This window comes from Lampetra fluviatilis, chromosome 25, assembly GCF_964198595.1.
Source record: "Lampetra fluviatilis chromosome 25, kcLamFluv1.1, whole genome shotgun sequence".
Taxonomy (NCBI): Eukaryota; Metazoa; Chordata; class Hyperoartia; order Petromyzontiformes; family Petromyzontidae; genus Lampetra; species Lampetra fluviatilis.
The window spans coordinates 1893759-1909007 of NC_136299.1; the positions used below are offsets into that span (position 1 = coordinate 1893759).

At 47.2% G+C, this 15249-nt stretch overlaps 1 protein-coding gene across 2 annotated transcripts; it reads left to right on the forward strand.

Annotated features, from left to right (window-relative positions):
- The first annotated feature begins 3958 nt into the window (after window positions 1-3958).
- LOC144941854 (protein S100-A1-like) lies at window positions 3959-5231 on the forward strand. 2 transcript variants are annotated; one of them, XM_078868348.1, is made up of 3 exons: window positions 3959-4033; window positions 4275-4457; window positions 5013-5231. In XM_078868348.1, exons 2-3 carry the CDS (start codon window positions 4311-4313, stop codon window positions 5196-5198), a joined length of 333 nt encoding a protein of 110 aa, XP_078724474.1. In that variant the 5' UTR covers window positions 3959-4033; window positions 4275-4310; the 3' UTR covers window positions 5199-5231. The 2 variants fall into 2 exon arrangements, with proteins under 2 accessions (XP_078724474.1, XP_078724473.1); XM_078868347.1 differs by having other exon boundaries at window positions 4023-4113.
- The last annotated feature ends 10018 nt before the right edge of the window (window positions 5232-15249 follow it).

Below are 15249 nucleotides of genomic sequence, written 5' to 3' on the forward strand. Positions count from 1 at the left end.
GCTTTCGCATTCTTTTCATAAACTTTAACTTTTAACAAAATGTTACTTTTCAAAAAATCTTGTATATTTATGGTATTAAAGGATTAAATACATTAATATTATCCAGTACTGTACATATATTTTATGCATTTATGAGTGACTAAACTTTTTGTGTGTCGTCTGCGGCGTTTCCAAAACTCCCAAAAACTTCACATTTTATTTCTTATGCCGACCCCGCGATATATCGAAACCACGATGGGGAAAGTGGCGAGGTAGAAGGGTCGACTGTATTTCTTTCAATTTCGATAGATTATCTCATTAGTTTTGGTCAATAGTAGATCGTTTTAACAGTTGTCAACAGTAGCAGAACACGCGTGCCAACAAGGACACTCAATTGATTTTGATGAAGATCAAAGGGCTCGCATAATGTGCATGCACAATGTACGTTGACTCATTAATCCCTCCCTCCCCCCACTGCGCAAAAGCGCAGAACTGTGGTCACCACATCTACGCCTCGATATAAGGAACGAAACAGGTGGACTTCTCCAAAAATCTGGCTGTCGCCTGATGAAGCTGGTTGTAATTACTGGCGAAACGTCGCACTCAGAGTGTAAATGTTGTGGCTTGGCTCTCCAACACACAACCGGTTAGTGCTGTACTAGTGACGAATTGGCACGTTCTGTTTATGTGACAACCCTTACTAGTTGGCCGTGACTACACAGTTATATATATACGCGATCTAACCCAAAACAACCTCTTATGGCAGGTAAAGCCCACTGAGCTATTCGCTTCTTTTTCAGAAGCAACCTGGCCACAGATGATAAGAGGGGGGCCATCGTGATGACAGGGGACGTCGTCAGGAGCTGTGGATGAGGAGAAGAGAGCAGCAGATGAGGACAGAGCAGCAGAAGAGCAGAGCGCTGTGGATGATGACGGTGGTGGTGGGGGATTAAATGACTGGAAGCCTCCTCGCCTGTGTCCGTGTGTTGGTGAGGAGTGTCCACTACCAATAGAACAGCAACTCGTGTCTCCCTTCTGCGTCTCCATGTGTCTGCCTTCTGTGTCTCTGTTGTGTGCCCATGTGTCTACGTTGTGTCTGTGTGTCCCCCGTGTCTCCCTTGTGGTGTCCAAGTGTCTCCCCCCCCTCACGGTGGTGTGTATCAATGTTTGTCCCTCTGAAGGCAACGCCCGGCCTGACATAGACACGGCCACAACAGAGTACCCGGGTGTCCTGTGCAGGGATGTCTCACTCACCCACTGCTGAACACATCTCACAGCCGTCTTTGTCTCTCCCCAGTGCCGTCTCACGCTCACTCACCTCGGTGATGTTTCTTCCATCCTTCGACCGTCGTCGGCGAGGTTCTTCACTCAAGCAGGGACAGCGAGTCGAGTGAGAAGGCCTCAGGGAGTCTCGGAATCTCGGAGAGTCGCGGAGTCGTCGGCTTCAGCTTCTTCGCGGGAGACTTGAATCTTCAGAGTGGGCGTCAGTTGGTCATGACGTCACTCGACGGTGGGCGGGGCTTGTGTCTGTAGGGGGGAGGGGCTGCGGGGGGGGGCTTGTGGGGGATGGAGAGGAGGGGCGGGGGGCTTGATCAGCTCGTTGGTTGAGGCGTGCAGTGCAGAGGTTTGCGGTTTGAGCCCGTCAGGTCGCCCTGGTTAATACTACGGGTGTATTCAAACTAAACTATTTATTTTATTTTACCAGGTAAGGCAAACTGAGCTACATAGCTCTTTTTACAAGCGATCTGGCTATCACAAATGATAGCTCAACGAAGTGGCTTATCGAGTGGAAATGTAAAGCAGACAAATACTCGAAGAGCATGTTGATTGTAAATGTGAAAGGAACAGAAACCCAGAAAAAAACTCCAGGTGATCACAGGAAGATAACATGTAAACTCGAAATATGCAGCAGGCGTTAGATTCGGGATCAAACCCACGACCTCCTGCATACCAGGCGAGGGAGATAAGATCTCACCACGACAGCGCCCAGCAAACGAGCTGACCACCACCGCCACGCTGCCTGACCATCGTTGATCGTTCCTTGGGAACGATCGGCTTCATCATTTGCACGGCAATTTATTTTAATTTGGTATTTTTTCTACAGTGATGCTGGCACGCGTAGACCTAGTCTCGCTCATGACGTCACTTTAAGGTTATTTATTTTAGCCGGCCGGTGGTGACTACAAACGCCGGTAATCCAGCACTGTAGAGGCGAGGGTTGGTGGATCGCACAAATGCTGTGAAACTCCCAACCCCTTGGCGTCAATGAGGCACCATACCCTGGCTCGCCAGGAGAAGGCGGTACAGCAAACATGTACGCCCACGTGTTCCATCTGTACGGAATCAAGTTTTACCTCGCCATGCACATGCCGTGGGTTTTCTCTGGGCGCTATGGTTTCATCCCAGACGTAAACGCTCATTATGTGGCCGAGAACACCTTCGTATACAGAGGACAGCAGAGCTGGTGGCTGCTGTCTGCGGCTCCTCTTTCTCTCTCGTCGACGAGAGCGGGCGAATTCCGTGCAACGGCGTCCACACAACTTGTTTTTTTTTTGTTAAATCGCGTGAATATAAATGGGGTCTTAATCACGGCTATCGCCTGATGAAGCTGGTTGTAATTACCGGAGACAACATTGGAATCGCATTCTAAATATTGTAGGTTTGCTCTCAAACACATCAGTGTTCCTAACTAATAGCTAATTGGCAGGTTTTCTTTGCCACTGTTGCAGAGAAACGAAAGCTACCCAGAAGAGCACTTTTGAATAAAGTGTTGCCGTCACATGACCCACTCACGTTTAGGCTTGCCAACTCTTGACTGAAGATATTGCGGGAGATGTTTAATTTCCTTAAAGTATCCAATTAAAAGCTCCGGTATCACCTTAAATTGTCACCCGGAGAATGATGCCAATTTCGGTGGACACTCCCGGACATTGATGGAGAGTTGGTAACCTGATTTGCGTTCTCTATTTGTGAAGCTGTCCAGTCATCTCAACCTACTGTGTGGTACGGAATTGGACAAGAACACAACTCAGAATAACTTCTATCGTCCCCAAATGCTTTTGTTTAGCTGGCCTGCTCTCTCGTTACGATCATGACGGGAAAGAGGACGGGCTGGCGACACAAGCAGGCATAATTTAAGTCGTGTCTTCCTGCTGTTTGAGCAGAAGCAGCAGCACACCTTTGCGAATTGTTATTTCTTTGGGATGTGTCTATACAAAGGCAGAAACCTAAGTGAATAGTTCATTAGCCCTGGTGTCATCGGAGTTGGTTCATGAACTCGCCAAAAGCAAGGGTCTATATTTTCCCATTTTCCAGCTGGGCTGGTTCAATCCTCTGATGGCCTCTTCATAACCTTGGATATCTCGTCTCGGATCATTCTGTTGTCGCAGAATAAACACAACTTTGAAACTTTGATTAGCGCATCGGGTAGAGCTCGTCGAGAGGAATAGGTTGCCATATCGTTCGCCTTCAACAGACATTAAATGACGTCGCAACGGAGTTTATGAGAGAGCCGGGGGCTTATGGGACCCGCTATTATGTTCGTTTGAGGTTAATGATTATATTTATTGAAAAAGTTTTTATAAAATTCAACCCTTATAAAATTCAACGTTTTACCTACTCACTCCGGATTGTGCCCGCCCTCACAGTCGGGCATATTTGCGGAATACACCACGCCGCCATTGACGCTGGCCATTGACCGAGCAACCCAACATTCCTACAAGCTCCCTCCGCAGGAATGTGTTTTATTTCGTCCCCGTGCAAACACCTCCACTCCCTCCATCAAGCGCCCGCTTGATAGCAATGTTGGGGCCTCTTGGCACGCGCCTCCCATGAGTTCATTGTCTGTTGATGTTGTTTCTGCTGTGCTCTGGCATCACGGACTTCCCTTGTAAATTAGCCGGGAAACGAGATAAACGGGACCAATCAAAAAACATCATCACTTAATCGCACAGTGAGAGCGAGCAGGTGTGAGTGGTGACGTCACTGGCCGCGCTTCATAAAAGCCGCAACGGGTGGCAGCAGTCGTCGTCAAAGTTGCAGACGTCTGTTGCAGGTACCGCCACCGCCGCGGTGTTGGGCAAGATGCCTTGTGTAGTGGGGATCTCTGCAACGCGCGGGTTTTACCTGGGTTCGGTGAGAGCTGTGTGCATCGCGGGTTGAGGTTTGGGCCAGAAATTGTTTTTGGAACAAAGCTGGGGCGCTACGTGATCAGTCATTATGGTGCGTAGAGAGGTGCCGTGTGCATTGTCTTCACGTGATTGAAGGCTGTCTCGTTGTTTGTCGTGTCTTCGCAGATTCCACTTGCGTACTGACTCGACCGTGCATCGCTTATGAAGATGAGCGACCTCCATGCAGCCACCCTGAAGCTCCTGTCCACCTTCAATGAACTCGCCCGCGACAGTGCTGTGAAAGATTGCCTGAAGAAGGAAACGTTCAGGAGCTTCCTAAAGGGGGATAAGGGCAAGAGTCTGATCCAGGTGGGATGTGGTTTTTCTATTCGTATGGACCAGTCCCTCGGTTCATCCCATGTTTGAGTCTCTCTTGTTATACCCTCTCCATTCTTCTGTACTAATAAATGTTTGGTTTGGATCGCGTAAATGTCCGTCAAACCCGACCGACAATTTGGTAGGGTTTGTCACGTATACTGCCGATTAGTTGCTACTTTAGCACACTGTTGTGTTGGAGAGTAAACTTGCAACTTGTACTAATGAATACGCCGTTTAGCTGATTTTTTACTACTGGCTTCATGAGGTGATAGCCAGAAATGTGCAGTGGTGTTTCGTTCTTGGAGATGTCTCACTGGGCCTAATCGGGGGTGACTAAACGGATAAGGGGTTAATGTAGTCTTATAACTTCGAATGGACCATTAATTCTGAGAATGCAGGACGTATTGTGGTTGGCTTATTCACAGTTATTCCACGTGGTAGAATGACCGGCACTACCCCGTGTACCATCACTTGCTGTCTATTTTGCCCATGTTCCACAGTCCAGGTCCAGGCTTTTCTAACTCTTGCTGCTTTGATTCCATTCAGAATCCCGTGGATGGGTTCGTGGTGAGCCGCATCCTGAGGGACCTTGGTGATGACAAGGATGGGGAAGTCGACTTCCTCGAGTTCGTGATCACGATCGCGGCCTTGAAATTCTGCTGCCACCCGAACTTCCGAGCGCATCACGAGCGGAATGGCAGGACCCACGCGCTGCGCGCATTCCAAGTGTAACGCGCCTGTTGCATGATACGCATACTATGAAATAAACGGTTTAATCACATCAACGTGGCGTGCTTGTGACCTTGATACTCTAGGAAAATAATCGAGTGCAGTGGTTATCATGCAATGTCCTCGATGGGCAGCTACCAGGATGAGTCTAGCGATATGGAATGTGCCAGGTATCCGTTTCCTGCTTGCAGTTCTGTGGTTTCATAATTGGAAGACTCGATATAGCTGACAACTATGCAACGTAGGATGGGCTGCACTATTCATTTTCATACCGCTGTTTATACTTCGTGTACTTGCGTAGGATGAAACTTTTGATTAGCAAGTGATCTGGATTTCTTGCACATACTTTCCCAACCACAACCCAGCCTTTTGATCTGTAATGCTGTAAGTTATAAATGAACAATATCAACACCATGTATGTATTACCAACATGGTTATCAATATTTACACCCCCCCCCCACCCCCACCCCACATGATGGTACTCAAAGCCACGTTTCCACAACTGCACCATAACTGCAACATGTTGGGCACAACCACCACGAAGGTGTGCTAACGAATGTGGCCGGAATGCTGGGTTTGCCCCCCCCCCCCCCCCCATGTGGGGAAAGGGTAGTTGCATTAGATTGATTGCACTTTATTCATGGTTTTGGCACATTCGAAGTTTTGCATCTTTAACGTTTCCGTTTACCCCGAAAGTCCTGTTTGGTGTTAAGCATGTTTCCCTCAAACGTAAGTATAAAGTCTGGAAAATGACGAACACATGCGAATTGTTTACAGATGACCCATAAAACATGTTGGTGCATGGCCTTCACTTAATTTATTGTGGGAATGTGGCCAGGAAAAAGGATGTCGACTTTCATCCCGCACGACTGAATAATTCACCTTAACTTAAATATTTTAATTGTTGCGTGAGTTTCATGTGGTCTAACGCCAAAACACGTTCCTTCGGAGTGGTGTTGTATCTATGCCCTGTTTTCCGTTATTAATATTAAGAATAATTAAGATTTTTTTTATATCTATATATATATATTTTTTAAAATTAAATAATGAAAACAACCCACTACAAGCACACCAGGAATCTGTGAAACGGCCATTAATCTGGGAAGAAGTCGGTCACAGAGAGGTCAGACATCCAGATGGACAAAGATCGATGACCTGACCTCCCAAGACATCTTGAGATGCACGGAGGGGGTGCAGAGCAGAGTAAAGGATAATAACGGTTGCCACTCGCGTTTTATTAACGTTTTCCTTACCGAAAAGTAGAAACTTAACAAAGAGAATTAACCAATAAACAATACGTTTTTTTTATTAGTAATTATCTTATATTACTCGTATTCACCGCATACATATTATTTAGAATTATATGTTTCCTATCTACATGACCGTCCTATAAACTAAAGAGTACGAATTCCAGAAAGCTTAAGTGGAAACATAGTTACACTTAACCTCAGGACATTAAAATATAACTCAGAATAAAACACCAATCTCTGGAGAACTAAACTTGGCGAAGCCCCAAAATAATAATGTGACGAGGATCATTACGAATATTCATTAAACATAGACGAATGATAACCACGATACTAAGACCGAAGGAACTCATAAAATATAATTCAAGAATAAATGTAACACACAGGACCACATAAATGTATTGCAAACATCTCCTCAGCCACCTTTGTCTTCCAGCGGGGTCTGGCAAGCAAGGAGGGAGAAAAAAGGTCACAGGGGGGAATCGGTGCCTGACATTCCAAAGACATCTGTTTTTTCTGTTTTCTCTCGCAAAGAATGCGCAGACAGGGGAGTCACGTTTTGAGTTAGGCACGGGCGCACATAGCGAACGAGCAGTCTGTCCGAGTCGCGCTCAGTCTCGCAACTCGGCTTGCGACGCAGTGTTGCGACGGGGGCTCGCAAGAGAGCTGGGGCAAATCGTGCCTCGAGGAGAGATGGGACGACGAGACATCGTTAAGGTGACAGCCTGAATGAACAGACTGTCCGAGTCGCGCTCAGTGTTGCGACAGGGCTCGCAAGAGAGCGGGGGCAGATCGTGCCTCGAGGAGAGATGGAACGAGGAGGGGTCGTTCGAGTCGCAGAAATCTGAGTTCAACCTGGGTCGGGGCTGGGTTTCAGCCGTGCTCCGGCTGGCGGAGCGTCGTGAGGAAACGAAACACCGATGCCGATAGCAGGTGTCGCTTCTCGCAGAACGAAGTTAAGTGCGAGTGAAGCTGGCAGTTGCACGAACAAGGGAAGCACGGAGCAGAGAGAGTGACGAATGACGACAAGCAATCAACCTGTAAAAGGGCGGAGATCGCCAAGCGTCGACCAAGCGTGCAAAGCAGAGAGCGCGATGCAGTGGAGAAAACCTGGTCAAACGGCTGTGAGGAAGAGGACAGCGCCATCGAATGCGCCGTGTGTTTGAGGGCAGACCGACCACCACCCAGTGAGCACAGCCGCGTCGTCCAGAGCCACAAGCCAACACAGCCGGAAGCAAGGGCGAATGTCCGTGTGAAGTTGGCAACGATCAAGGAGAGAGCCACAACACAGCACGACTCGGACGTCACCGGGCGTCACCGAGCGTCGTGCCAACTCGTCATCTAGCAGTAGAGGGAGAGAGAGCGCAAGAGCAGAACGACTCGGACGTCACCGGGCGTCACCGAGCGTCGTGCCAACTCGTCATCTAGCAGTAGAGGGAGAGAGAGCGCAAGAGCAGCACGACTCGGACGTCACCGGGCGTCACCGAGCGTCGTGCCAACTCGTCATCCAGCAGTGGAGGGAGAGAGAGCGCAAGAGCAGCACGACTCGGACGTCACCGGGCGTCACCGAGCGTCGTGCCAACTCGTCATCTAGCAGTAGAGGGAGAGAGAGCGCAAGAGCAGAACGACTCGGACGTCACCAGGCGTCACCGAGCGTCGTGCCAACTCGTCATGTAGCAGTAGAGGGAGAGAGAGCGCAAGAGCAGCACGACTCGGACGTCACCGGGCGTCACCGAGCGTCGTGCCAACTCGTCATCTAGCAGTAGAGGGAGAGAGAGCGCAAGAGCAGCACGACTCGGACGTCACCGGGCGTCACCGAGCGTCGTGCCAACTCGTCGTCCAGCAGTGGAGAGAGAGAGAGCGCACAAGCAGAGACACGCCGAGCGAGGGAGCAGCAGGGGCTCGCGGCGGCCATGCCCAACCCAGAGAAAACTTCTGGCCGCTGTTTGTATCCTCCCACACCACACAAGCTAACGACACAACTCCCGGCTCTAAGAATTAATTAATATTACAAGGGGACAACGCACACACAGCACGCACACGAATAAGACTTTTAAAAAAATTGTCTTTGCGTTTCAAAAAGGGTTGCCATTTCGAGGTGGTGCGTTCAATATCAACTGATCGTGCAAAGCAGTTGCTGCCGTCGAGTTACATGAATAAGAAATGTTTTAGTCATTCATTTTCGTTAACTGCATAATCACGCCAATGACGAAGTATTTTTAGTCATTCATTTTCGTTAATCGCATAATCTTGCCCATGAATTTATTGACGTATACTTGCTTTCGGATAAGAGAGTGTCATGTGTTTGTTTAGAATTAAAATTGCTTAACACCAACTGTTCGAGTGCTTCTTTCCAAGTCCATGCAAAACTGTCTTATTCATAAGAGCTGTTACCTGCGATGAGATATGAAAATGGAGACCTAAAATAGCATAAACACACTAAGATAATCGATAAACGTTTAATCGATGATAATCGTGTTATACTGATTGATATAACACTGGATGAACGAAGCTGAGCCTAATTATCATAACTGCAAACATTAACATAATCGCAAGCATCCGCATAAATTACTATGATTATCTCCGCGATTATCATAATTTATGCATATAATTACACACATTATCATAATTTATGCATGTCAATACACACATTAACATAATTAATGCGATTTGCGCATTTTTCGGAAAATTATAAATTTTTATTATTTTTATCAAAATTTCATAATCCAACACATACAACAGTGGGCAGGTAGGAGCTTGGTTGGACAGCACATTCGTGCACTACAGACGGACAAATAATCCCTGGTGGGCAGTGTGGAAGCTGTTGTTCCTACCTGTATAAGTGTATGGGTGGCTACAGGAAAGCCACCCATACGGATGCTTACCTAAAACCGGATTCCCACCACCATCCATCCCAGAAGAATTCCCTCATCAAGACTCTATATCATAGAGCCCAATGCATCTCCGACCATGAACACATTTCCAGTGAACTCAAACACGTACGCCAAGCTCTTAAGGCTAATGGTTACTCCGACTACACAATCCGCAAAGCCATCACTCCAACCATCATGAAGGATCCTGTTGAGGAGCCTTTCAAGACCATCACCTTACCCTACATTGCTGGGGTCACAAAAAAGATCTCCAAAATCCTGATTAAACACAAGATCCAGGTCCGATTCAACACAGTACATAAAATCCGTGATCTGGTACCGTCTGTAAAAGATGTGGTTCCAGACATACAGTACCCTGGCGTCTACAAACTAAGTTGCCTCTGTGGTAGCAGTTACATTGGGGAAACCAAACGACATGTCTCGGACCGCATCCGTGAACATAAAGCTGACCTGAAACACGGTAGGACAAACCCCTCAGCCGTGGCAGATCACCGTTACAACTCAGTGGGCTCACATGACATTGACTTCTCCAAGACAGAGGTTCTCTGCAAGCCATCTGGCTATCATGAGAGATTCGTTCATGAGGCGATCCACATATACAAACACAGAGACAATTTTAACCGAGAAGATGGATTCTGGCTTAGCAATCATTGGAAGGACGTAATAAACCATTTCGATACACATTAGGGTGGGTAGAATAATACATAGTGTTATATTAAAATGTATACGGTTTATAGCAATACAGTATATAATTTAATGTTGGGTTTATCTATGGCAGTATATAGTACGGTATATGCTCGTGTGATGTAAGAGAATAAAGTTTAGATGGAAGCATATTATATAATTTTTACGACGTAGAAGTGTAATGTATTACTTGCTGTTAGTAACTCAGCTTATTGTAGAGTATAGTAAGTATACTGATGGTGCTAGGCAGTTTATACTTTAGTTTTGTATGTAGTTTATACTTTAGTTTTCTACGTGGTTGTTTAGTAACTGCAGCTACATATAATTAACATTCCTTTCATTTGTTAATGCTACTCCCTGCACCCCCCCTTGGTGCTGCTGATCCTGCATAATGCATGGGCATAATATGACTTTGAAACCCCCCCACCCACCTCCTACGCATTTCCCATGAATATGCTAAATTCCTTTTCATATGCACATTCTTTTTGTTAAGGCGCTCTTCCACCTCCAACCCAGCTTATATATAAGCTCCTAGCTTGGTAGTGTCTTATTCTTCACCTGAAGACGGCTGCTTGCGTTGTAGCCGAAACGTCGTGAGAATTATTTTATTTTATTATGTTTTATTTTTATTATTTTATTACTTCCCTTCTACGTGACTTTACCAAAAGAACCAAGAAGATTTGACAATTACTTCGAGAGCTTCCTTCTCTAGCTCTGCCCACTTACACTTGGGTTGGGCCCACCACAACCCTTTATAAACTCTTGTTGTCAGCAGCTCTCTCTTGTGTCAGCGGTTGTCCTGCTGTATCGGTGCCACCTGATGAAGGTCGCTTGTGTTGCGATCGAAACGTCGTGATTTGTTTTATTTTATTTCTAACTACGTGACTTTACCGAAAGAACCAAAGAGTATTATATACTCTCCTTTAGATGCCCCTGGTTCTTAATGTTCTGCAGATGTAGATGCCACTGGTTTTTCATGTTCTGCAAATGTAGATGCCACTGGTTCTTAATGTTCTGCAGATGTAGATGCCGCCATCTATTGCGGGGCGGTTGAACTTACGACTCTCAGTACGAACAGGCAACTGGACATACGAACCAGGTTTGTTCATTTCTCTGAAAGTTTGTAAGTCGAATGTTCATAAGTAGAGGAGTCCCTGTAGTTTATTTTTAAATGAACAACCTCACGTTGGCACAATATATGCTAAATAACACGTGCTGGTGATTGGACAGGGTTTAGGGTCAGGAGTTCCCAAATCCACACTGAAGTACAGCATTACCCGCTTAAAACAAAATAATGTTTGAACTTGAGGAAGATCCTAAGATTGGTGGGAAAAAAAATCGACTCAAGTCTTCTTGAACGGGCTGCCTTATTGTCCTTGTTTTAGATGGTTAATGCTTTTAAACCTCTGTTTAAAAATGTTTAAAAGTGCAATGCAATATAACTTTATTTTATTACAATCAACCATATATGATATCCATGAGGTTTTTGGGTTAGATCGCGTGAATATAAATGTGTCGTTAAACCCGCGACCAACCGACACAGCCAATTACTAAGGTTTGTCACGTAAACAGAATGTGCCAATGCGTTACTAGTGTAGTGTCAGTGGAGCGGGAGACAAGGTTCTTGAGGAGGCACCTTCTTTATTCTCACTTTCAGGTTCACAGGTTCGCCCTCGCTTCTCCTACGTCGTGTAACCTAGCCTGGACACAACCCGGATCGTGTTACACCGACGGCGTCGACCGAGACAGCCAACAACTCTCCGACCACGTAATGTCCAGCGAAACCAGCAGCGGCAAAAGCAGCGAAGGTGGCAGCAACGACGAGACGAGTCCACTCCCAGAACCGGCAGCCACGAGCTCTCAGCTCCGCCCTGGCCGCACCTCCCTTCTCGAACCCACTAGCGGGTTCCAGGGGCTTCCAGACGAGGTCTCTGTGACCCTTGTCCCAGTTCCTCCGCCCTGCCGACACACCCGCGTAAGTGCTCACCGGCGTGTGTACTGCTAGTCCACCGCAGTTGCCGTTGCTGGACAGCAGACAACGCTATTACACTTCACTAGTACAGCACACCGGTGTGTTGGAGAGTAAACCCACATTTACAATTCGAGTACGACGTTTCACCAGTAATTACAATGTTGTGGGCTTACTCTCTAACACACCGGTGTGCTGAACTTGTAACGAATTGGCATGTTTTGCTTAAGTGACAACCCTTACTATTTGGCTGTCGGGTGGTGGCGGGTTTAACAACATTTATACAGGTAGGAACAACAGTTCCACACTGCCCACCAGGGATTATACAGGTAGGAAGAATGTTCCACACTGCCCACCAGGGATTTTTTACAGGTAGGAACAATGTTACACACTGCCCACCAGGGATTTATTGTCTGTCTGTCTGTCGTGCATAAATAAATATATAATACACACAGCTCTTTGATTGGTGGAGACCTGACAAACAGCTCTTTAATTGGTGGAGACCTACTGCCGGGTACGGAGAGGGGAGGTGCCTAAGGGAGGAGGGACAGGGGAGGGGCCTAAGGAAGGGGGGAGTCATGAGAGGAGCCTGAGGGGGGGGGATCAGAGGAGGGGCCTAAGCGAGGGGGGGTCAGGGGAGGGGCCTAAGGATATGGGGGGTGGTCAGGGGAGGGGCCTAAGAAAAGGGGGGTCAGGGGAGGGGCCTGAGGATATGGGGGGGTGGTCAGGGGAGGGGCCTAAGTGGGGAGGGGCCTAAGTGAGGGGGGGTAAGGGGAGGTGCCTAAGCAAGGGGGAGGGGCCGATAGTTAAGGGGGCTGGCTACCTGGCTGGCTGCCTGGCTACCTCAAGTCAAGTTATATTTTATACAGGTAGGAACAACAGGTTCCACACTCCCCACCAGGGATTATTTGTCTGTCTGTCGTGCACGAATACGCTGTCCAACCAAGTTCCTACCTGCCCACTCCGAAGGAACGTGTTGTCTGTCGTGCATAAACATATATATAATATAAGCAGCTCTTTGATTGGTGGAGACCTACTGCCGGGTATTGAGAGGGGAGGTGCCTAAGGGAAGGGGGGTCAGGGGAGGGGCCTAAAGATATGGGGGGTGCTCAGGGGAGGGGCCTTTGGGAAGGGGGATCAGGGGAGGGGCCTAAGCAAGGGGGGGGGTAAGGGGAGGGGCCTTATCAAGGGGGAGGGGCCGATAGTCAAGGGGGCTGGCTGCCTGGCTACTCCACACTGCCCACCAGGGAATTTTTGTCTGTCGTGCATATTATTCGCTGCGTTAACTCTCCCATGCCACTAGAGGGCATTTTGGTGCCAGTCCTTTCCCACCCCACTTCCTCTGTGCTCTCTCCCTCCCCCGCCGATGCTGCTTCAAGCAATGGCGAATAGGCTTCAACGTAAATATTAAGAGTCTTCTATTAAGAGTCTTCAAGGCGGTACGTGACTCCACAGACATTTGCTTTATCACTAAAAGCACTATGAGTATATTGATCAGCTTTCTCTCGTATCTCTTGAAGCAGAGTAAGTTGCCTATGCACATATAATATCTTATTGTAAGTTAGGGTACTGGCGAAGCGTACTCAGTGTTTTGTATCTCCTGCACTTTTATTCTAGATTTCTACCGTTTGCTTATGGAATATTGTATTGATTCCTAAGTCATGGAATCTATAATCTTCTACTTTTTGAGTGCTTGATCAAACTGCTTGGCGCATGGGACGCATTTTTACAGACGCATGTTGCAATGTCATTGTTCAGATCATTATAGATACAATATGAACAATATAATAAACGTACAGCACTTGGTCAAGCCACTGCTAGATGAAGGCCTAACCACGCCATGTCAGTCATTGAGCTTGTTTTAACCATACTTCACTCCGGTCATTGTGGGTGTGGTGAAGATTGGTAATGGGGTTTTTAATAGGCTTTTGTGCATGCAATTAACGTAAAACCCTAAAAAATTCAATGAACATCCCTAACTGGGCATGTGTGCATGGTGGCAATGGCTGCCTGTGGCCATGTTTACGATTCAACTGGAGTCCCCCCCCCCTCTCCCAGCACACTTTCCAGTGATTCAATTCATTGTGATTGATTTACAGTCATGATTTCATTATTTTTATTTAATTTTGACCATCTCTATTTTAATTCATACGGTCATTTTTGGTTACTTTATCCTCAATGCAACATTGCAAAAATGCAAATTGAGTTTTCATTAGGCTTGGGCAAGATACGTCGTGGCTAAAAGGGATAATAGCAAGTGGACAGAACTTGGGATGGAATGTCAACCGAAGGAGAAAACACACCTGAGAGGATAACCACCACAGAGATGAAGCAATGAAATATCATGCGCATGAGCTGGGTGGATCGCAGGATCATGTGGAATGGTGAAAATATTGGGAAAAATATTGGGGAACCTTTTCTCCCAGCAGTCGATTGCGCATGGCTGATGATGAACATTGGCATGTAATGTACATGCATCGTAAATAATCAAATCTCACGTGCATTGTTTATTTGTCAGGAGCATAATCAATTTCAGTTGATGAATATATTTTACGTGCCTACTCAACGCTTTGGGTAGTTGCTAGATTTGTGGGTAAGACACGAGTTTGCCATTTATTAATTTGAAAAAATTAGGTTAGCCATTTATTAATAATCAATAATTCTGACATGATACATACATCGTGAGTGTGAACAAGGATAATTGACAGTATTTGATTATACAGGTATAATTGACAGTATTTGAATATTATACAGGGAGGAACAACAGCTTCCACACTGCCCACCAGAGATTATTTGGCTGTCTGTCTGTCGTGCATATTTGTCTGTCGTGCACTCTGCGCAGTTCAGTGACTGTCTTGGCATATTGCAGTTTGCTTGACTACAAAAGTTTTCTGGCGCGATCGCCGACGTTCAGTGCAACCATCGGCGGTGTGGAGAAAGTGGGGATGTTACCAATCATCGGCGACGTCTGGCCATAGTACGGCGGCGGGCGCCCAATAAAGGACGAGATGCCCGAAGAGCGTGGTGCCCGACTGGAGCGCACGCACGTCTCGTTGGCTGCCTGACGTGCCGCGCCCCAGACGCCCGAAGAGCGTGCTGCCCGACTGGAGCGCGCGCGCGTCGCGAAGGCCGAGAAGCGACGCTGACCCGCCCGGCATCACTCCACGTTGTCCGCCCCCTGTCTCGGTCGAACACGTCGTCTTCGTTCCGGGATACAGAAGGCTGTTCCCGAACGACTTCCGCTGCTTACAACCTGGCCAGTG